At 50.3% G+C, this 23439-nt stretch overlaps 1 protein-coding gene across 1 annotated transcript in view; it reads right to left on the bottom strand.

The window, feature by feature from the left end:
* Positions 1 to 23439, bottom strand: part of NBAS (NBAS subunit of NRZ tethering complex) — a 248103-nt gene that overhangs the window by 77084 nt on the left and 147580 nt on the right. The window contains exons 36-41 of the mRNA XM_037035490.1: positions 22915 to 23028; positions 22458 to 22581; positions 18174 to 18250; positions 17697 to 17834; positions 9127 to 9356; positions 5366 to 5476 (exon numbers count right to left, since the gene is read on the bottom strand). Of these exons, the coding sequence (XP_036891385.1) occupies positions 5366 to 5476; positions 9127 to 9356; positions 17697 to 17834; positions 18174 to 18250; positions 22458 to 22581; positions 22915 to 23028 (794 nt within the window). The remainder of the gene's footprint in view (positions 1 to 5365; positions 5477 to 9126; positions 9357 to 17696; positions 17835 to 18173; positions 18251 to 22457; positions 22582 to 22914; positions 23029 to 23439) is intronic.

Below are 23439 nucleotides of genomic sequence, written 5' to 3'. Positions count from 1 at the left end.
GAAACGGGAAAAGTGTTTCCCCGTGAATACCTCAGACGAACGTGGCCTGGCACACCGGCCCATGAGACACTGCCTGACAGCTAGCTGACTGTGTGATTACGCAGCAAACGTGGTCAAAATAGACGGCGGTTTTCAGGTCCGACAACATTTTGGCCACGTGTCTTTGTAAATAGAAAAATGGAAGTTAGCTTTCCGAGGTCACCTGGACAGTTGAGAAGAGGGCCGCTGACGAGTGTCTCAGGCTACTTCCCGTCACACACATACTCAGTGACATCCTTTGTGGATGGTTTCCTATGAACAGAATGGTGACATGACCAGCTACGGGAACAGCTTTGTCCCCTCTTCCAGAGGGACAACACTAACCCTGAAGCCTTTTAATTTCTCATAAAGAGGCAATTCGGATTGCTTTATGTACTCTCATACTGTTATCTCTTGAACAAAAATATTTTGAGATACCACAGCACAGAAATGGTAACAGTGTTATTTATTATTTATTGAGCAATTATACACTAAACACTATGCCATATCATTTAATGTTCATGAAGCAGATATAATTGATATTCTGACTTGGAAAATAATTGTCCAAAACTCTGATGTGCAACATTAGGCTAACAGTGCTCATAGGAAAGCCGTAAATCTGGTCCGTTTCCAGAATTAACTGCAGCAGCCACGTTTTTTTCTTCTGAGAACCTACTACGTTCAGGTACTTTGTATAAATCTCAAATCTCACGCAGTGCTGCAAAATGACTAAGAAGCGCCTTTTTACACGGAAGGAAACTTGCGCACAGAGAGATATGACAACCTGTTTGCCTGGGACACACGAGAGGGAAGTCACAGAGCCAGAGCAGGAGCCCAGGCTTGCACGACTCAAAGCATGAGCACTTGCCACTGACGGACGTGACAGAAAGGTGTCCCCTGGCTGATGTTCTGGACCATGGCCTGGAGCCTTTGACTGCTTGGGTGAAAGGGGCCTGCAGGACCACAGCACGAGAAGGGAGGCTGCACGTCTGTGGGGGAGTCGCCTCCACTTTGGTGCCGGCAGTAACTAGTTCTTCCACCTTCAGGATTGGCTGATTTTATCTCAAGCACGACACAAATCATAATCCTGGCTCTCTCCTCCCCTTTGGCCACAAGAAGGACCAAGACCAAATATGCAGCTCGGTTTTAACAACCATGCGAGATCTGTGACTGAACATCTGCATTCAACCTTCTGAGTCGAACGTGGGGTTTTCCTGGTCCTGGATTTTACTTACTGTCATTTTCAGTAGTATGACAGCCTTTTAATAAGCTAACTTACCTTGCATTCTCTCTCCATGCACTAATCATTCTCATACCAACTCCTTAACAAAGCCAGGCTTCTTTAAAGGAGAAGGAGATGGAAGAGAAGGCCAGGATTTTGAATTCTTCACCATGTGCAGCTGAGACTCAAACCGGACTATGCTCAGCAGCAACCCTCAAGAACACACTGTTTCAGACAAAGGTGGAGGTGTTGCATTTAATTCAACTCCCCACAGCTACAACTTGCTCTTACCCATCCTCGCAAATGCGACGAAAGACCCCTCCCAGAGAGTACGAGGTGGGAGGAACCACAGCACAGCAGCACGGCCGGAGTCCCTGGGACGGGACCCTGCCCCTGGGTCTGAAGGAGTGTAAATGAACCAGCAGAGAAGATGATGGCATCGTGATCTCCGCCACCCAAGCAAAGTCACGTGGGAAATCACCTGGGTGACTAGCATGTGGACAGCACAGTGAAATGCAAGTGCAGGGTGTTTGGCTTTCAGGTCTGCTGTTTTCAGGTCTGCTTTCAGGTCTGCTGTTTAAAGCAGAAGAGACAGGATGGACAGCAGTCCCAAGGCTGTCGGCCAAGGGCGGTTCTGCCCCTAACTAGCTCTCCTTCGTTCCCTGTGCCCCAGCCACGCAGCCTGCATCTCCTGACTCAGAAACGCCCAGAATGCCGCTGCCCCAGAGCCAGCCCCTCTGCCTGGAGTGCCTTTCCTCCCTCTGTCCTTCAACACGAGCTCCCTCCACACCCAGAGAGAGGCCTTCCCTAGCTGCTCCTCCTGCATTTCCCGTGCAGCATTTCCCATGATTTGGGGGGTGTGCGTGTGTGTGTTTGCACGTGCGAACGCAGTCTCCCCCTATCAGAATACAAGCTCTATGCGGGAAAAGAGGCATCTCACTTGATCAGCACTTACACCTACGCTTGAAACACAAAGACACTACAAAATAATGCTAATATTTAATGGATGAACAAATAGAGTAACTATTCCATCAGCTAGAAGCACACCCTGGCATTTCAAAAGGGTCCTTTGTCCAAAACTTAAAGCCACGGAGCAAGCAGAATTGACAAGAACAGTAACAGGCACAACCACGATGCCCCTCCAGAGCCACCAGGCTGTCTACTTTCCACAGACCTTCTCTGAGCTTCGCCGTCCTCTCAGGTGAGGACCATGGTCCTGGGCGCTGAGACAGAAGTGGCTCGGGAGGAGTAAGGGACACTCAGCGCTGCACAGCTGGCGTTAGGGGCAGACGTGGGTTCTGAAGTACCCTCTGACTCCAAAACCCACGCCCTCTCCGCTGGGCCGCATGGATGCTGCAGGTAATGCTGTCTCTGAGAGCCACCGAAGTGTCCAGAACGGCCCAGGGATGGCGACGGCTGCTACACTGGCATGAGGGAACGATCAGCCCGCAGTCTGGGGAGCTGGACTCGCCCTAGCAGAACCAAGGGGTGGAGTGAGCCAGTGCCTGCCACATGGCTCCTCAAAGCTACCACTGCAGTTTGAAACTACTAGAGGAGAGAGAGAGGCGGGTGGGGAGGGACCTCAGGTGTGGGTGTCCACGAGAACTGTCTTTCTGCAGCAGTGAAATGCCAGTGATAACTGCCATTAATGAAGCACCGATCACGTGCCAGCCAGGTCCTGGGGGCCTGATGTGCACTGTGCATTCTAACTGCCATCACACCCGACTTCAGATCACGGAAAACAGGCTGAGAGGCCCGAATACCTCACGCAGTGACACACAGCTGCAGAGAGGCCCAACGAGGGTGTGGCCGGCCCTCGGAGTCGAAGACTTCCACTCTCTTGCATACTGCTGCCATCCCCAAGTCGAGTGCGTGTGTCTATCCATGTGCTGAGGCAGGGATTATCTCCAAATTCAACCAAGAGGAAGGAGAACATAAAATTATAGGGAAAGCAACATGGGAACAAGGGTGTCTTTTTAAAGGAACACTAAAACAAATCCCTAAGGCAAACAACATTAATTTCTGGTGACTCTGACCTATTAACTTCCCATTGACACTGACTCAACAAATGAATGTTGGGCAATTTCTACTGTACTAACAAGGCTGATTTCTGACCCCAGTGTCAGCAAGTTCAACAACAAGGCAAATTGCGGGTTTGCAAGTAAAGACCAGGCAGCGCCAAGCACACTGGCCACATCCCTGTTAGGTGTTTTGTCGCTCACCAGCAATGACGCTGGGGGTAACAATTTCCTGCTCTCAAAACTGCTGTGAGTCTGCACAATCACACTGCTATCAGATATAATGATATAGCCTGAAGAGTCTGGCATATTATTTAATTGCCTGATAATTTATAATATATTCAGAGACCAGTGAAGCATTCTGTTTGTACAGATATGACACCTTTTTATGTAAAAATGCCAAGATATTTTTAAATGCCAATATGCATATCCCAAGAACATTTATTTGAACATATTACTGTGCATCAAAACTGATTAATTCAGTTCAATATTTATCAAGGATAACACTATCACCCATGCAGCAATTTCATAAATACTTACAATGTAGATGTTAAACTTTCAAAGTGATAGAAAGTAAAGATGCCAAGTTTGCAGCATCTCTGGACCACTGTGCAGGATCTGACCCCACTGGACCCACCTCCCCGACTTCCACCTCTCTCTTCCCCCAGCTTCCCCAGCACAAAAGCCCGTCCCTTCTCCAGCCTCTCTCTGCTCCTCCTGCCCCTGTGGCTGGCAGCTCTTCCTCCCCCAGGAACTGCAGAAGGCCCTCAAAGCCTGCCCCATGTCCTGCCCTCTTCTTTTTCCGTGCGTGTCCCCAAGCACACCCATAGCACAGCCCATCTGTCATCTGAGTGCACGTGGCCCCAAACCAGTATTTCCAGCTCTACCTTCTCCTCCAAATTTAGATCCCTAAGAACCACTGCCTGCTTGACCCTGGCTCTTGGGCATTTCATCACCCATGATTTCCCCACTCCATTGCCTTTTCGCCGCCCTCCCCTCAAAATTCCTTGTCTTTAACTGTTACTCCCTGTCTGCCCGAGTGACACCACCACCCAACAGGAAGACCTAGAGAAAACCTGCAGATGACTCCTAACCCCTCCCTTCATGTCCAGTGGATGTTCGTTAATCAACTCATTAAGTACGACCTATTTCACCTTCTAGGTAGCTCTGAAACCCTTCCTCACCTTTCCTTCTGTACTTTCAAAACCTTACTCAGAGCTATGGTCATCTGTCACCCAGTCCACTACAGTAACAGCTCCTGCTCTGGCCAAGACATCGCTGCTCTGGCCTCCCTAAAGTCTTCTCTCAACACAGTAACCAAAGCGATCTTCTCAAACATAAACCGGATCACATCACTTCCTTTCCCTTCACTCAAATCCTGAAATAGCTCCCTATCACTCTCGGGAAGATGCCCACGGCACAGACGAGGGCCCGCAGAGTCTGAGTCCCACTCGTGGTCTCATCACACACTAGGCTCCCCTGATGCTCAGGGCCTTGCCCACGCTGCCCACCTCCCAGGCGCTGAGACACATCACGTTCCTTCTGTCCAAGAACTTTTGCACTTAACTCTTCTGTCTCCCTAGAAAAGGGTTCTCCTTATAGTACAGTTAATTCCAACTCAATAGTTGGGTCTCAGCTCAGGAGTTATTTCCTCTGGAGAGCCTTCCCTGTTAATGCCAAACCCCCTAACTGGGCTCTCTTACAGGGGACTCGTCACCACTTTGACTTCACATTTGCTGATGTCATTGTTCTATTGCAATCTGTCTCCCACACTACACTACAAGTTCAAAGACAGCTGGGATGCCTGCTTTTGCTCAGTATTGGAACCCCAGTGTCTAGTTTCTAATACAAAATAGAGTTTCAATAAAAACTTTTGAATGAGTGAATGAATGTTAAAGTATGTAAGTCAGGACCATTATTACTGAAAAACAAACATGAACAGGCCAGAATACTGGTGTAACCCTGATGAATAAAGAAGAGAAGGTACAAAGACACTGGTCTACCGCAGCTGAAAAGGAAAATTACACTTTACAACTTCACGATTCTCCTAGAATAGGCTGAAAAGGCAGACATGAATGCAAACTCACGCAGGCAATCGTGTGCTTACCCGCTGTCGCTGAACAGGAACTCCAAGTGGGTCATAAACACTTCCCACTGGGAGACACCGCAACGCTGGGCCAGAGAAAGGGCGATGCTGTAGACGTTCTCCTCAAGGGTTCTTCAGGAAGGTCCACCAGCCACCAGGAAGAGAGAAGAGAAACACATTACCTTGATCAGCGCGGAAAATCAAGGCCGCTCTCCAGCCGGGATGGGTGCAGCCAGCCCAATCTTTAATAAGACATTCCGCATAATTCAGGGAAAAGACTTCCAAAAGTTTTAATGCTGCTTTTCCACTGTGGTGCATTGCAGCAAACCAAGGAAATTTCTGAGCCAATGGTTTTTCAAGTGAGGGTGATCTGTCCTTCAGGGATTACTTGACAATGTCTACAGCCATTTCTGATTGTCGCAGTGGGGTACAGGAGAAGGCTGTTGCCATCCAGCGGGTAGAGGTCAGGGATGCTGCTGCCTACCCTACAAGACACAGAACAGCCCTCCCTCAACAAAGAACTACCCAGACCAAAATGTACTGAGGCTGAAAAGTTCCGGTACAGACACTGCAGCCTATAGTCAAACCCTAGTCCAAAGGAAATGCACTCCTGCCTTATGGGTAGGTGTTTGAGAAAGCACAGTTAGTCACTCAACAGATGTTTATGTTTTCCATGCTTTTTCCAGGTAACGTTAGCTGCTTAGAGTATAAAAACCAACAAGATTTTTCTTGAGGAACTCATGGCCTAGTGGAGGATATGAAATGTGGACCAGAAACTAAATGCTAAAAGACTAGAAAATACTGTGAGAATACAGACGAGACCACTTGACCTGAAGAATGGAGAATAAACAAGTGTTAACTAGACAGAGGTGGTAGCGAGGGAGAGGCACTAATAAAGGAGGCAGGTCGGGGCGCAGCGGCATCACAACTGGGAATGCACAGGGTCTTCCGGTCATCGGTGGAGAGGCAGGGGGAGGTTCGAGCCAGGAAATGGTGTCGCCTGCCACTGGACCCGAGAGTCTCCAGGCACGTAAGTAACCTGGACCCAGAGCACCCACATCGAGGCCATTTTGGAAAAACTACTGTGGAAGACGTCTACCTCCCAGAAGGAGAGACGTGAGGATGGAGTCCTTGGTTAGAAGAAGGGTGGACAAAGCCACACAAGCAGGAACGAAACACCTGTCATGATGAATAACAATGCAGAGACGATAAACCACGACAGTCACAGGTGTGATTAGCCAAGGGTTGGCAAACACGTCCTGCGAAGGGCCAGGGGGTAAGTCTTTCAGCCTTTGCTGCCATACAGTACTCTGTAGAGTAGTCTTCTTTTGACTTTTATTGTTGTTTTTCCAAACTTTAAAAATGTAGGAACCATCCACCCTTTGCTCGTGGACTATAAAAAAGAGGCCAAGAGAGTCTGTCAGCTCTTAGGTCATTAGGTCACTGTCGATTAAAAACGATTTCTTAAAATACTGCTGGAGTACCTATGCACACATGATGGAAGGAAGACACCTGGGGAACAGAGAGCAGTAGCAAATCACTCGCCCATCACCGGAGTCTGGGACACTGTCTGCCACCGGGCACCTGCTCTCCAAGCACTGACACTGTCCGCACGTGATGAAGTGGGAAGACACCACACTACAAACGACCTCTCCTCGGTGACCCTGACTCACTGGGAAAGGACTCTCTGCAACACACTGACAAGGAAGGACAGACACACTGCACCTGCAGAGAACCACCAGGATAAAACAAGCGGCAAGGCTGGTAGCACTGAAGACAGAGCTGTGGAGCAGGCGGAGGCAGGTCCGTCACGACTTCTCACACGTGGGACGCGGAGATCCCGCCTCCCAGTCGGAACCGCCAGCTCAGAAAGCCACAGACGCCGGCGCTTTAAACAAGGCATCCGAAGACAACTGCATTTTTTCTAAGCAATAGGTCGCAGAGAAGATTCTATTATACACATTTATCAAAAGCGTGTATTCGTCCTCTAGGACATCCTTCAAAAGCATATGCCAGCTGGATACATGGAGAAGAAGAAAAGGACGAAAACCTTAACAAATGTAACTGATGACACAGGGCATGCCTTATCTTGGGAGCTTTTATTCTGCAAAACAACCCTTCTCTAAGAAAGCATGAGCAGGGCACCAAGGGTTGCAAAATGCCCCAAGGAAAAGCTCACTGGACTTGGAACTAGGAAGCCCACATTTAACTTCTGCCATGTGTGACCTTGAACCACTCTTTAGAACTCTCTGATTCTCAGAGTCTTCTTCCAAAAAAAGAGGAGGTTGGATAAAATGGGCTCTTTGGTTCCTTTGAAACTGCACATTAAATGATTCTATGAAATTATGAACCTCCAGGAGAACAGAGGGGAAGAGAAAAGAATATTCCACGTTTCTCCCTTTAATGGAGTCCTGCTATAGGTTGCTTCTACTCTCTTTTTTTGAAGTCTCTATTCCCCGACTTACTCTAAAGAGAATTTGGAGTGTTTTGTCATAGGGAGGAAGCTCAGGTTAATATAAAATTATTACAGGGCACCAAGGCTACTCTGCCACTCTCTAAGAGTAAATAATAATGATGAAAAGTGATGTACACCGCCACCCTACAGGACTATCCTCGTTACTTTAAAATAACCCCAGGAGAGAAGAATGATGATTAAATGTGGGCGCAATTCAACCTCAGCTTCAAAGGCTAAAAGCCTCGAGTGAAATGCAAGCACTTCCTTGAGAACCCAGCCAGACAGGCACTGGTGAACACCTGATGGCTCCAGTAGGTGAGAGGTCAAGGTTAAGCTCACAGCTATGATCCTGACCACCTAAATGTGTGCCAGTTACTTCAAGTCCCTGAACTTCACGTTCTTCAGCTATAAAACAGGGATGACAACCCTTATATCACAGGGCTACCCCTGAGGATTAAGAGACATTTGGAGAGCACCCAACCCCATTCCGGGCCCACAGTAAGCAACCCGCAAGTCCTGGGGTGAAGGACCAAACGCCTTTACTTAACCACCATTGTGGGCAAACACACTTTCCTGCTCTCTGACATGGCGGTCAATCTCGCTGGATCCGAACTCACTGGATGTAAAACAAGACTCAGAGGGCAATACTGAAGCCTCAGGAACTCCACACGAGAAAAGAAACTTGGCCTGTGGGCCAGCGGCCTGCACTGCCTTGCCTTCTCCCACAGGGCCTGCTCCTCTCTTGAGAGGAGTAAGGGGCGAAGGGGGAAGGGCAGCTGCCACTGCCCCCAAGGAGAGACGGCTGGGGCTGGTCCGTTCTGCTTTGCCTGGGACCCCAGCAGAGACGAAGGTGCCCTGCACCCCCAAGGCTGGGTCCTTCCTCTGGGACTCAGTCAGCTGCGTCCGTCAAGAAAGTACACTGCCAGGAACTTGAAAAGGGAGATTTCCATCCAGGAAAAAAAGGCAATCGTGCTTTTAATTTCTAGAATAAATTTCACGCTTTTCAGCCCCGATCATATCCTATTCATCTCTAACATGGTAATAATCTCAGAATCAAGCTATCAGAGTCACGGGAACTAAAAAATAAATACATTCCCATCCTTGGTGTTTAAATCTGTGGGCTCAAGCTGCTGCCTGCATCTACTGACCCATTCGGGAAGGCACATCCCCCACGTGGCTGGAGGAAGCAGGGGAGAGGAAGCCCTGTGTAGAGCAACTGTGCATGAATGTCCGTCCGTCGTCAGAGGACTGCGGTTAACAGCCCTGCAGACTCAGCTTGTTCTGTTAGGTCAGACCCATCCCTCCCCGAGACGAAAGCACGCCTTACTCTGCCAGACCGAGGACCGTCTCCCTCTTGTACTGCTCGTCCACGGCGAAGCGCTGCACGTCCACACCCCTGTGCAGGCCCTGGAGCACCTGCGCCTGAGTGAGGTCCAGGAGCCGCTCGTTGTAGCAGCCCAGCTGCCTGGTCAGTGAGGCGACATCCTCGGGCCAGGCGTCCTGTCCGTATCGAGTCACCTGCCTGGTGACCATCAGGATGAGCTCTTTAGGATCGGCCTAGAAGGAACAGAAAAGAAGTTGCATAGGGGGGGCGGGGGGGGGGGGCTGGGAGTATAAGACAGAAAACTGTACTTGAAAAATTAAAATGAAAAAAAAAAAAGAAGTTGCAGGAAGAAGACAGTGTCTACAGGGCGCCTGTGTGGCTCTTCACATCGCTGCCATCAAGCGGAAGCTCCCCGGACCTCGGCTGCAGGGGGCGCGGCCTGCAGACCACAGAGGCAGGCCGCTGGGCAGGGTCCGGAGGCAGGTCTCTGGACCCCACTCTGCTCTCCTTCCACCACACAAACCCCAGCCACGGGATAAAGAACACCGTGTTCCTTTCCGGCTACCATCGGCCTGCATCAGATCTGTGCTCTGTTACCTGGTCGTTAACAACAGTGTGCCGGAAGCGGTCACCGTGGCCGCTGCCCCTGGGTGCGTGTTCTCAGTAATGGAGCTGCAGCTCAGGAGCCCCACTAACAATGCCCAGACAGCTGAGGGGGAGAGCGTTTCCTCCCAGGATGAGTGAGGGGAGAGAATCCCTCCCGCGTCCCGAAGCCGTAAACCCTTCTAGTTGTGTAAGGAGGTGTCTGACCAATTTTTACTCTGCTGAATTTGGGGCTCAGTGGTATATTGTTCTCCAATTCTTAGCTGCTTTTCTGACCAGTGAAATACTCAAACAGAACAGAACCCAGAATCTAACAATGGACAGGAGAGAAACGGTGATGAACTGGGCACACTGTTCACATCAAAGTTGGCTGGGGCACCAGTGAAGTAAGGCAGCTCAGCTGTGATTTTGGAAGTACTCTGGGAACCTAACACTTGAACAACATTGACCCAGTCACTCCCAATTTCTGGGAAAACACAGTATACATCTTAATATAAGCAAATTCTGAAGAAACTCCAGAACCTACCTCTGGTTCTCAGAAATGCACCGAGTCACAGTCCACTGTCTGCGTTTCTAATGTGTGGGCCGTCATTTCGAGCTGCACAGGAATGAACCAGCGTCGAGTCCACCACACTACAAACAGAGCCTGCCCCTCGCTCGCTCTCGGTCCGAGTGAGGAACGATCTGGGAGTCCGACAAAATCCAGTCTAAAAAAATCTTGGATTCCAGCAGGTGGATTTGAGAGAAGGCCAACTGTGCTAGAATTTTCCCCCCAACTCTAGGTAGATACTGAGTCCTACCCTCAACACACACAGATAAGGATCTCAAGTCCAAAAGAGCTGGGTTTGAAAACTAACTCTCCAACTTAAGCTACCAAACCTTGGTTCAATCCATGCAACCAGTATGTCTTAGTGTGCCTACTAAATACCAGGCAATGTACTAGAAGATGTGACCCTTTCCTCCAAGAATGCCACCGGGTCAGAGAGAGAGCCCACCAATCAGAAAACAGCATGTTATAGGATCAGCAAAAAACAGGGAGACACATTCCAGCACAGGGTAGAGGGTAAGTGCTACGCTCTAGGCAGCGAAGACCCAATGGGAAGACGGAGTGAAGAAAGACATCTTCCTGCAACTGGAGAGTGCTTTGGGAACGACCTGCATGTGGATGGTATTTCTGGCAACGGCTTTGGGCAGAGAGGACCCCAGCTCCTGGTGCCTCTATGGCTAACATGGAACCCAACCCTCTCTCTACTCGTTGACCACAGCCCTGGGGGCACCACCCTGCACCAGCGGCCAGGGGCTCAGCTGCCCACCTACGCCCGCTCTGCACTGCAGACGTGCACTGCCGCCGCCTGTGGTCCTCGGGCCTCTCCTGCAGCTGCTCTCTCCTGGAGCCACGAGTCTGTGGCCCGGCTTTGCACTCCACCAGCAAACCCACGTTCACCAAAACAATAAAGAAAGCTTTTCTCACCTACATGCTGACCTGAGGCTTCACACAAAAGCCCTAGGCTGTAAGTTGCCCAGTGTGCCTTGCAGGAGAGGCTGTGCCCACCCAGCCCATCCATGAGTGACCCAGGCCCCCTCTGCCACGCTGCTGCTTTCCAGCCCCCCTCAAGGGATCAGCCACCTCCAGTCAACCACGGGCTTTTCCAGTTCCTGTTCCGTATTCATTCTCCACTTTTTGTTTTCTGGAACATCCAGGATTTGACACCTGTGCTGGGACAGTGGCCTACACACTCTCCACTTGTCCATGATGGTACCATAGCTTCTGAGGCAGAGACCACATGCTGTACCCCATGAATCCATCTCTGCCAGAACACAGGCACGGGTAGAGGGAGACCCCTCTCCAGCAGAAGCGGCTGTCGGGTCGGGGCCCGTCGGTATTTCGGCTCCCTCGCTCAGCACAAACACCGTGTGGGGCAGAAGGCTTCCCACCTCCATTTCATGGCCTACGAAGGAGCACCGGTGAGCACACCTCACACTCTCCTCGTGGTTGGTGACGAGGCACAAATAAAATAAGGTATTTTAAAGCTCTCTTTTCCCCATGGTTAAATGAAAGCACACTGGGCCCCGCGCGTTCTCTCAGGCAGTTAAACACGAGTGACTGGGAAATACGCACACGAACAAGTCACAGCGGGCCTCTGAAAACAAGCACCACCACAGAGCCCACCCCGGGAACCCAGGAACCCCATGAGGGGCAGGACTCCCTCCTCGGGCCCTTGCGGGGCTCAGCTTCGTCAGCTGGAAAATAAAGGAGCGGCGCCAGTCACCTTCCTAAGACTAAAACTCTCTGAATGTAAAAGAATCTAACCACAAAAATAAAGTAAAACCTTGCAGGCATCCGGGGGCAGAACTGGGGGAGTTCTACGTCCACCTTGTTGATGCCTCCACCAACTATTCAGAACAGATTTCTTTGTTAAAAATACAATTTCAGAGCAATACATTCCAGTTAATAGAGTCCAACAGTTTAAACTACTCCCATCTCTTCTCATTTAGAGAGGAGAAACTGTCCCAGGGGTGTTAACCTTTTGGTGTCTCTGGGCCACACTGGAAGAAGAGTTATCTTGGGTCACACGCTAAGTACAGTGCAACACATAGCCACAAAAAATCTCGTAATGTCTTAAGTAAACGTACGATTTTGTGCTGGGCCGCATTCACAGCCATCCTGGGCTGCACGTGGCCCTTGGGCGCAGGTTGGACACCCCTGGTTTAGCCTCTCTGTGAATAACTTTTGTTTCATATTCTTTGAACAGCACATTTGTCCACTTCTCTGAGACGAGTTTCAGAACAAGTACCGACTATTTCAGCCTCCAGTACAGAACAGGCACAGTGCCGAACAACGGTCATTGAACCTCACTCAGCACGGTCTATAGAACAGGTGTCCGCCAGCACCGCTTGCTTCCACCTGTGGGGCAGGTGGGGGCGTTGCCCAAGGTCGGGGTAAGCAGCAGAGTGGGGATAGGACCCCCACACAGAACACCTCCCAGGATCCACGCTTTCATACACGGTAGGCAGCGAGGGCTCTCAAAATTACAAGGGCCTTGCCAGGACCAGTGTTAGGGGGCTCCCACCAAACGAAATAAGACCTGTCACTCGAGTCCTACACAAATAGCCACCTTTCAAGGAGGGGCTGGACCGCCACTCCACAGCACACCCAGACTGACCTTCTGACACATACATTCTTCCTCTCGTCCCTTTTTACACACACTCACCTGTGTGTGAGTACAGTGACCACAGAAGACTGTCTTCAGGTTTGTGGATCATCAAGTATTTGTTAAGTGTATAGAAAAATTTCCAATACTTCAATTTGTTGTGTTAAAACACAATACCCCTAACAAGGAGGGACGACTCCCAGTCCTAGTCGTGGGAAGAAACCCTGGGACTCGGTATTCTAGCACCTCGCTCCCTGGTCCCTGCCTCCGGAGCCCCATGCTTTCTTTCATCAGAGTGAAGCCACTCCCTCTGCACGGGGCCCCTGTGCAGGCGAACCGGCCGAATGGATAAGCGTGCTGTGCCTCCTGGCTCCCACAAAACTATCTTCTTGACACGATCACTGCCCCTTTCTCAAGGAAATTTGTTCGTGATCACTTCCAACACTCTATTTAAATTTTAATAAGAGTTCCAGCCCTGAGCTTATCCCAATTTCCCTCCAAACATTCCAAGTCACCCCCACTCACCCCCTCTTCCTCTCACGTACACACTCACTCCCCCATAGGGGAGCCACGTAAAAGTCCCCACAGCCCCCGCTCTCCCGTGCATTCCGTCTGAGCCTCACGCCGAGCCTGTGATGTCCACGGAAGGCAGTGGTCCCTCACTCACCGGTGCCACCGCAGGCTCGCCATCATGGCTGGAGCCCTGCAGGCAGGAGGAGAGCAGGCGCCTGCCTGTCACCTGAACTCGCTGCTTCGCGTGCGGAGCACATCCAAACCGCTCTCCTTGCTTTCCCGCCCTCACGCAGCAGCGTGGCCCCTGTGCACAAAAGCTGCTAGCCGCTAAGGAGCCTTTGAAGGGCTTTATAGGTAGTTTCAAAACCTTCCGCACTCAGGATTAAAGTGATACTGCAAAACACCACAGGCTGCAAACACTAATAACATAAAAAGTCATCAAAATTTAAAAGCCAAAGTGTGTAGAATTAAATTATTCTTTTACTTCTTCTTTGAGGGGAGAGGGTGAATAAAACACGGTTTCTTTAAAGAGTGTGGTCAAGTCCCTGTGACAAGAAAATATTCATAAACACTCACGACAACAGAACGCTCTGTGGCTTACTCTACTGCCTCCTAGTTAGGGGTAACAAACCCATCCCGGTTTCAGACTCTTTCCGGGTAGGATGGCTGGGACAGCTTTAAACAGGTGCTGTTTCCCTCCAGGGTTCTTCTTTGCTTGAGATAATTTTGTACCCAGTATTTTCAATCAAGTAGCTTTAAAAAAGGCCATTTTAAAAATGGTCTACCATAAAGTGTTGGTAGACCATTTGGGTCTACCAACATCCCCTATTCTCATCCCCATATTGGGTTTGCTTCTCTAGAATACAAACTCAAGTATATGTTTCCATTTAACTGACTTTATCTTCTGAAAAATGTTCAAAGGAATGCTCAAAAGATGACGCTTCAAGATGTACCTAAAGTAATTTTAAAGGTAATGTATTAGTGAAAAAACGGTACAGAATAACGTGTATGGCTTAATTCACATGTGTACAAAATTGTTACAAATGAATACCTCTTTGTGTGTGTGTGTATCCACCAACTATTTCTGGAAGGACGGAAAAGGGGAACGAGTTTGTATTGTACACCATTTCCATCATTTAACTTTCTTGGCCGTGTGCACATTGTGTTTTTGAACGTAAGGATGCGCTAAGACAGACAGTAGCAAACACATTTCCCCAGCTGACCGTTTGGCACTCATCCTTCCGAGTCACGGACAAGGGAACGGAGGTGCGCGGGCTGCCCCACAGATCACCCAGGGAGCTGCCCAGGGGCCTGTGCTGGGCAAGGGGGGCTCAGGAAGGGAGGCAAGGACCTTTTATCAGAAAAAACCCCAACAAATTATATCATTACTTTTATTCACACTATGCGATCTACCTAAATTATTAAATCACCCCTGCAGCACAGAACTACAGGGGTAGAAAGAGAAAACGTGAGAAGCCTTGGAAACAGGAAGGAGTGGAGCCGACAATGGAGTACAAGGGACACTTCGCAGGGCGCTGCTGTCATGTGCAGGCCACAGAGGGATTCCAGCTTCCACGAGGGTCCGTCCGAATTTGTCACATTTAATTCCAAACCCAGTGGTGCTGTTTCATGCACAGGAAGGTGCTAGAAAGACCCACATAATGAGCCATTAGGCAGTGGACAGAAAATCCCGTGTACCTAAAGCATCCAGGTCCTGTCCCTCCGGGTCCCCTGGAATCTGAGTGTCAGCACTCAAAACTGCAAGAAGAGAGCAGCGCGCTGTCTGCAGGCACGCAGCCGAGTGACTCCTGAACCTCTGCGTGTGCTCCAGTCACTGAGTGTCTCCAGGGGGCCGGGTCCTGGGGAGTCACAGAGAGACGGGCTCCTCCTCTAAGGAAGATTGCATGGCGAGGAGACAGTACCTCTCAGCCCCCACAGGAACTGCTCCAAGGAGTGTCCATCTCAGAGGAGTGTCCTGCTCATCTGCTGACGGTGGCGGGGGGGGGGGGGGGGGGGTNCGGTGGGGGGGGGGGGGGGGCATTTCAGACAGGCACGGCAGTGTGAAAGGGATATGTCCAGAGAACTCTTCATTCTGACCGGCTAGAACACAGACTTCAGGAGAGCTAGTGTCAGGGTCATGGCTGGTGGCCCAGGAAGAGCCGGCCAGTTCAGTGAGGGTCTTCCCTGTCACACACAGAAGCTTAGACGAGGACCCACAGGAAAACATCCTGCTGGGAACGGCCCCTCAGACCTGCCTCGGGTCTCAGACGCAGCAGGGCGCCCACCAGTCCTCCAGCCGAGAGACCACTCTGACAGGTGCCGGGGGAAAACACAGAGTGACACCCATGGGGACGGATGCTGTCTGAGAATCTGCTGCTGCGGTGCAGGCGAGGAGCTGCTGCAGACGAGGAGCTGCAGCAGGGGAGGAGCTGCAGCAGACGACGGAGTGAGGGCGAGGGGGGAGGGGGCGGGCTGCAGAGGGCTCACACTCCCCCCCCCCAAACACGTCTGTCTGGAGGGCTTCCAGACTGCCTTTGCATCTTGATGTTTACAAAAACGCCAAATTCTGTTTCACCTTTCTAACTAACTCCCAAATGCTCTCCACAGAGCTGACACGTCGTCCCTGGAGAAGGTGCTGGCCTGGGGCCTGGCCATGTGCCATCTCAGTGCTGTTGGGGGCACATGGGCTTCTGTTGGGGGCAGCTGAGAAGAAATCTTCGGTTGAGGCATCACCCCTGGGCCACATGGACTCACTGGCCTCTCCCCGCACTTGGATACAACATTGCTTCCTGAAGCAAAGACCCCAATGGCAGTGACTGGGCCCAGGATGCAAGGGGAACAGGCGTCAGGACCGACAACCCAGGGTGGGTGGGCAGTCTAACAACCAAGAAGCAGGGGCGAAGGGCAAGGGAGAGGCAGAGGAATCCCAGGGGCACCTTCAAAGAAAAGGACAGCATGATGGAGAATGGTGATAGGAACAAGACCAAGGGTTAAAGGGTGGGGAGGAACAGGAGTTGCAGGGAAGAACCAGAACTGGGGTGACGGATGGCAACCGAGTCGCACCATCTTCTGCTCCATAATGCCAAGCTCTGTCCTCCCCTGCAAACACTCAGTGACTGCCGGGCCCCTGAAGGGACCTGCAGCACATGCGATCAGGACATGGAATGTGCATCCCACCGAGTGAGAAGAACTGCTAGGGACGCAGAGGAAAGCAAGGTGGGCACACCTGCACTTCCAACCCTCACCTTTCGACCTTCTCCCCGACCCCCTGCACGCCTGGCTGCGTAAGTCTTCAACGGGGTTTCTGACGGAGTGGCCGCAGTGCCTGGAGCAGCAGCAAACCATGCCGGCCAGACACTGAAGTTGGGGCGGAATTTAGTGGTTCTAGCCTTACTTAGCTCTCTCACAAACTGCATGGTTTGGGACTTTCAATTTTTGGTATGAAGTGACTTACTATTAGGAAAAACGATAAAAATATATGTTCTACTGGAATTTCCCTCCGAGAGGACTACTTTCATTAATGTTTGTAGAAGATGAAGCTGGAGGTTACAGGCCCCCGAGTGGCCCTGCCGCAAGCTCTCGGGAGCAGTCTCGTCCGGGTCGAGTTCCAGTCAGGGAACAGTCAGGGCTGAGTTCCCGGAGGCCCGGCAGCACCTCCCTGCCCTGCGCCCCCGTGCTCAGTGGGGTCGAAGGCACACGTGAGGCCCCCACTGGAGGTTGTGGCAGCAGCAATCGATTGAGCGGCTTTTCGATTCTCTACATCGGCGAAAACAGAGCGCAGAGCTCTGCCCTACACACAGAAGGTATACTTGGAAATTGAAGAGGGAGAGGCCCTTTCAGCACAGGGACCCCAGTCAATGGGGCCCGCCTACAAATCGCAAGCGCACCGTGACAACACAATGACGTGCTGGGAAAGAGTCGAGTTCGCAACAAGGCACAGTGCTTTTCATCACGTAAAGCTCCACTGCGTGTCAACAGACTGGGCGTTCTGCAGCAGCGAATGATTCAGTGCTTGTGCACACACATGCAAGCCCCGACGAGAGGGTGAGAACAGTGAACACACCAGCCACACCCTTTGCCAGCCGTCCGACTGACTGTGATAGCAGAGAGCAAGCACACTGTTCTAGAAATGAGCCTCCCCTAGGCGGCCACCTCATCCCCTCAATTCACGGCACGCTAGCTCTATTTCCGATTTCACATAAAAACAAAGCAGATCGGTAACCCCACAGGGGTAGACACGTGTTGGAACTCTTTTAGAGCAGCCTGAACTCTGCGCCCCAAGCAGTGGAAGCCAGGAGGACTCACCCTGTAAAGAGGGTGGCACTGGTCCCCGAAGCACGGGGCCAGCTGGGCGTAGATCTGCAGGCTGTAATAGTACGAGGCCAGCTGCAGGGAGAGCGCGGAGCAGGGCTGCTTCTCGAAGCACTTGTCAGCGTCCAGCACCTAGGAGGGGACAGGAGGGAACGCACTCAGCTGAAAGGAAGTCAAGGTCATCACAAACTGCTACCAATCGAGTCATTACTGTAGCATCTTGGTTCAAAGTTCCCATCAGATCAACTCGATCTCATCTGAACACAACGACATTAAAGTCCAGGAGACCCTACAGAGGCAGATCCTCTGCGTGTAGCAGCAGAGTTAGTATCAGTATTTCAACTAACATGGTAGAACTTGCTCTCTGGATACTGACCACGACTGTTTGTGTAAAGTAAACAATTATAATGAACAGTAGGTTTTTAGTTAATTCACTTTTAAGTCCTCCTTCGTTTGTTCGGGTGAACTCACCTGCGGTAAGGCAAGGAGATAGGCGAGAGCCAAGGTCATGTCGTTTGGCAGAGCGTCGCTTGCTAGCTGCAAGAGAACTGGATACAGGGGGGAAAGGTGCATTATTTTACTTGAGGATCTGTATGACATTCGCAGGCACTAAGGACCATGTTTTCAGTCCTGTAAGATTTCAACAATTAGCTTCAGAAGACTTTTTAAGGCACTTTCTGAAAGTCCCTCAGTCCCACCTAAGTACAGATCACACACAACTACGCTGATTGGTGACCCTGCCTTAACTCAGACAGATTACACTGTTCCTTAGACACGAGGAAATCCTGTCAGTGCAGCTGCAAAGTCCAAGTGCAAATAGGTCAATGAGGATGGTTTCTCAAAGCGAGTCCTTCGATTTAAAGGACCAATTCAAAGGACCCAGGCTGTGCCGTAAGACTGTGTATACCAACAACGTCCAGTGCGCAAGTCCCCATCAGGTATTTATTTCCCACCTGGGTTTCCCCGGAGGGCGCTCTGCACACCACGCCCCTCGCCCGCAGCGCTCAGGGAGATTTTCCGGCCACACAAAGCCAAGGCTTCCCTGGTGCTCCAAGAGTGGAACGATCGCCAGCATCAAGTGAACCAACACCCACGTGTCCCCAGGGTGAAAGGGAAGGGGTCCTCTCTCTTCCCTAGCCCCCAACCCAAACGTGGATGAATTCACCTCATGGCATCCTTTTCGCCCCCAACCGGACTGCAGCTCCTTGGTCTCCATGACCTGCAGGCCCAGCACAGAGCCCCTGGCCACTACCAGCTGGGTTGTCACAGGAAACTCCTGGGGAGCGAGAGCGGCATCCCCCTCCTCACCTGGGCATCCAGCCTTTCTGGGCAGCCCTCTTGAGGCTCAAGGATTCTCCCGAAGCAGAACTCACACCCCACAGAGAGGAAGTCCGTCAGCCTTGGGCTCTGCAAGCCACTCGGAGCAACACCGACAAAATCATCAGTGCGGATCTGAGGCAGACGGTGGCCTCAGGGTCTCATGGGACCCCCCCCCCCCCCAGCTGTCATGTTGCTACAGACTGGGCCACGGTGATTTTACGTTGCCATTAAGATATGTTAAAAAAAACGCTCTACATTTATCAGTGCATATGAGTTTAATTTGCAATGCCGGTTCTCAATCCTTGACTACAATGCATCGCGCAGAAAAGCCACCCAGCCAGACTCAGATGGAATCCGTGCCGGAGCCTGTGAGCACCAGTTCTGTGCAAAGGCCATGCCCCTGGAAAGCCGTCTGGGGCCACTCAGGCCCAGGGCTGGCTTCACAGAGGACAGCGGCTCACACCAGTGACTTGGAAATCCTCAGCCATTACCTCATTCATTTAGCAAAATAATCAATCTTTCTTCACCTCGTCTTCATAAAAACCTTTTCATCTACTTCATTAAAAAATTCTAAAAAGTGGATGATGTTGGGAAGAGTAATTTGTATGATAACCTACTTCTGAACCATTTTTACTAATTTTTAATTTGGGCCATTTAACTTATATCAATCTCCAACTCTGCCAAGTTCCTGATAAATATTTTGTATTATAAAATAGTCAAAAGCATCTATTTCACACATATTAGCATTACTGATACCAAATGTGTCTATGAAAATGCTTCATAAATTATGAGGCCAAATGTAAATTAAAGGGATGATAATTATTAAAATCAACTCTATATTTTTAAAAAATTCATTTTTAATATACACAGTAGGTGCTCTAACATGGTTTTCCCCACTCAGTTCAATAATACTTGAAAAAAAATTTTAGTACTTTAATGGGCTTCAAGTCTTCCCCTTGGTGGATGGATAACATCAGAATGTCAGAAAGAGGAACTAGAAGAAGTGCCGGGGGTGGGGTGGGGTGGGGTGGGGCGGGGGTCTGGGGGTACCAGCCGCCCCCACCGTCCCTGGTCATGTGGACCTGCAGGGTAGCAGCACACAGGCCCCGGGACCAGATTCGCTGAGTGCACAGCTGCAGCTCCTGCCCCAACTGTGACCGTCACACTGGCACTGTACTTTTAGCCTCATCGCAAAGACACACTGATCTAGCACCTGCCATGGGAACCCCCATGTAAACAAACATGTTACAACAGCCCGTAAGCGTGCCAGAGACAGACACGACCCTCGGGGCTTGACCCCCAGGTGGAAGAGACCAGGCCGGCCGCTGAGAGGCCCGAGAGCAAGTGTGTCCGAGTCAGAAGAAGAAACACACCACAGCTGACATGTGATGGCCACGAGGATCTGACGCCTTGAGGGAAACTTCCAAAGGGCCCTGACCGTGGCTTTACAACTCAGTCACCTGAGGGACTCTGCAAGTACCTGCTGCATGGGCCCCACTTGAGCCTCTGAAATAAATGGTCTGCAGTGGATCCCAGGCTTCGCAGCTCTTAAAAATTCCCTAAGTGACTGTAAGGGGGGCCCAGGATGGGGAACAGCAGCAGCAGGCCTTGAACCAGAAGAGAACGGGAACTGGAGGGAACTGGAGCGCGCACAGGGCTGCGCGCTCACTAAAAGACAGCACTGTCCAGGGGCCCTGCAAGTGGAAGCTGTGGGCAGAACCACCACGCCAACCATCTGTGCAAGACGACAGCGAGACGTGAACCCAGCCAGGGCTGCCTAGGAATGGGTGCACCACATAGAGGGGCCCACCCCCATCACTGGGCCGCAGCAGGCCGGCAGCAGCACACGTGAGCCCTCGTGCTCACGTCAGAGAGCAGGAGACTGATGCAAAAACACTAAAACCTGGGCTTCTGCTTGGTGCCTGTGGCCTGCAGGAGCGAGTCCATCACAGCGCCTAGCCTGGCACACGGCCGCACACCTCCCCAACCTCCTATCGCCTCACCGCTTTACTGGGAGCTAAAATTACTTATGAACCCCAGAAAAATGTTGATGAAACTGGAAAAAATAATGAAAGGCAAATTTTAAGACAGAAAAGAGAAGAAGTGATAAAGAAGAGTTAAAAGGAGGAGCAGCAGCAGTGCATCCATGCCCTTCACATGTATTCAGTATCCTTTGTAACGTATTAGCTTTTCGAAGAGGAAAACACCGCAAATGTACTCACCCACTGGAGGTCAGACCCTGACTTCAGAAATATATGAGGTGGGAAAACACGCATCTCAGACTGAAGGAAAAACGGTGCCCTTACTAAAAGGGGCACCTCATATAAAGGGGCTACTCAAGGGGCCCACTCAGCGGCCAGGGAAGTGGTCTTTGCTTCCCCTCTCCCCAGCTACATGAAATACTGATTTTTTAAAAAAGGATTATTTAAAAACACATCACAATATCACGTTTCTGGGGAAATAGCAGTTCTCCTCACACACGCTTCCCCAAATGTTACTCCATGTGGCTGCATGCTCGCTAAAACCCAGCACCGTCCAGGTGCCCTGCAAGTAAGTGGAATCTGTGGGCAGGACCGCCACAGTGACATCTGGCCCTCCCCTCCCCTTCCTCCTGGCTGATGCCTGGGACACAGACAAGGTAGCTGGAGCACCAGCAGCCTTTAAATCATGCGGCATTTGCTAAGAATAGCAGAGAAGAGGGGGAGTCCAAAGAAATAGTCAAAGAAACTACCCTAGAACCTTGAAAAGAAGTAAGGAGGCTAAAGGCCAGAAGAAGAATAATTGGAAGCCCTGGCTGGTGTAGCTCAGTGGATTGAGCACAGGCCTGTGAACCCCACGATCGCGGTTTGATTCCCAGTCAGGGCACATGCCTGGGTTGTACGCCAGTTCCTGGCAGGGGACACACCAGAGGCAACCATACATTGATAGTTCCCTCCCTCTCTCCTTCCCTTCCTCTCTAAAGAAAAATAAATAAAATCTTAAAAAAAAAAAAAAAGAAGAATTGGAAAGGTGTGTTTGGTAAGCTGCCATACATTTGATTCTTTTCAAAAAACTCCACATGGAAAGATATGCTGCCATGAGGAAAATTCTTCACATGAAATATACACCTACATGCTACATGCTTCAGTTATTACCATACAAAAGCAGAAAGAAAAGTATTTAGTGAGCACGTTCTACCATCTGCTATAAGAATCACTTCACATAATTAGCAGCTAAAAAATACAAATTGTATCACACGCATCCTTTGAAATCCTCAGTATTAGTAAGTACCTGGAAAACAGAAGGTAATGTTTTAAATAAATGAATAATGGTGTCAAGTTAAGCTTTCAAGATGACCGAAAACTGTATCATTATTTGTGCTGACTCTCGCTCGCTCGTTTACTCTCTGTTCTCTAATCTGAGTGACCCCCTGGTGGGAACTGGCTTCTCTCGCACCTTCTGTCGCAGGGAACACTTCCGCGCCTTCGGTCTTAGTCTCGGCCAGCTTCCCAGTTCTCAGCAAGACCTCTGCGAAGCTCTCTGCGGGGACGTGGTGGTAGGCGCTGTAGGTCACTTCAGCCTGGACAAAAGCAGAACAGCGTTCAGTGGGATGCCCTTTATTCCACAACGAGACATTTAGAAAACACGATCGTAAGATTTTATATCTTCTGGTGACTTCAACGGTAACTTCTCACTTACTAAAGCATATTAATTCGTGTAAAATTTTTAACTGATTGTAATCTTATAGTACGTTGTACTGTACATAGACCACATCACATAAAAACCGATGAATAACATAATTAAGAAAGAAGCCAAAGTAGTACATTTTCAGGAAGAATTTAGGTTTTTGTTCACTCTGAAATGCCACAACAGCATGACAGTGAAATCCATGTTCTTCAGCACCTGGCCTTACCTCTGTGACAAAGGGATTGGAGATGATAGATTCATAAAAAGGGTGACAGCCTTGTTTTTCTAGACCTTCATTGGCTATGGTTCCGATTCGGTGAGCATCACCAAATTCCTGCCCCTGAGTAGAACAAAGTAAAAAACAGTAGGTAAGAAAAGAAGCCAGAGAGGGAGAGGGAAAGGGGGGGTGGTGGATTTCAGGAGTAACAATCAAAGTGCATTGTGGGCCCTAAGGAGGGTATGTCCGAGGGACACAGACACCCAGCAGAGAATGTAAGAGAAGTAACTACATTCTAACAGCGGCACTTCAGCCTCACCCGCAGTGCCTTTGAGGTCCCTGGTCCCTGGAGAAACATGAGCCAGGAACACAGGAGGAACTGGTATTACACATATAATAGTGTGTTTTCTACACCCCAGTCAGAATATCCTCCTAAAACATCATTCTGTACACATTGATCCCCTGATCAAAAAACCTTTAGCAGCTTTGAACAATGCAAACAGCCAACAGTATCGAATCTAAACTATGTAGAGT

This window comes from Sturnira hondurensis, unplaced genomic scaffold, assembly GCF_014824575.4.
Source record: "Sturnira hondurensis isolate 20B ecotype Veracruz unplaced genomic scaffold, ASM1482457v3 Scaffold0022319, whole genome shotgun sequence".
NCBI lineage: Eukaryota > Metazoa > Chordata > Mammalia > Chiroptera > Phyllostomidae > Sturnira > Sturnira hondurensis.
The sequence above is the reverse complement of the archived record's forward strand: the minus strand, read 5'-3'. Positions and strand labels throughout refer to the sequence as shown.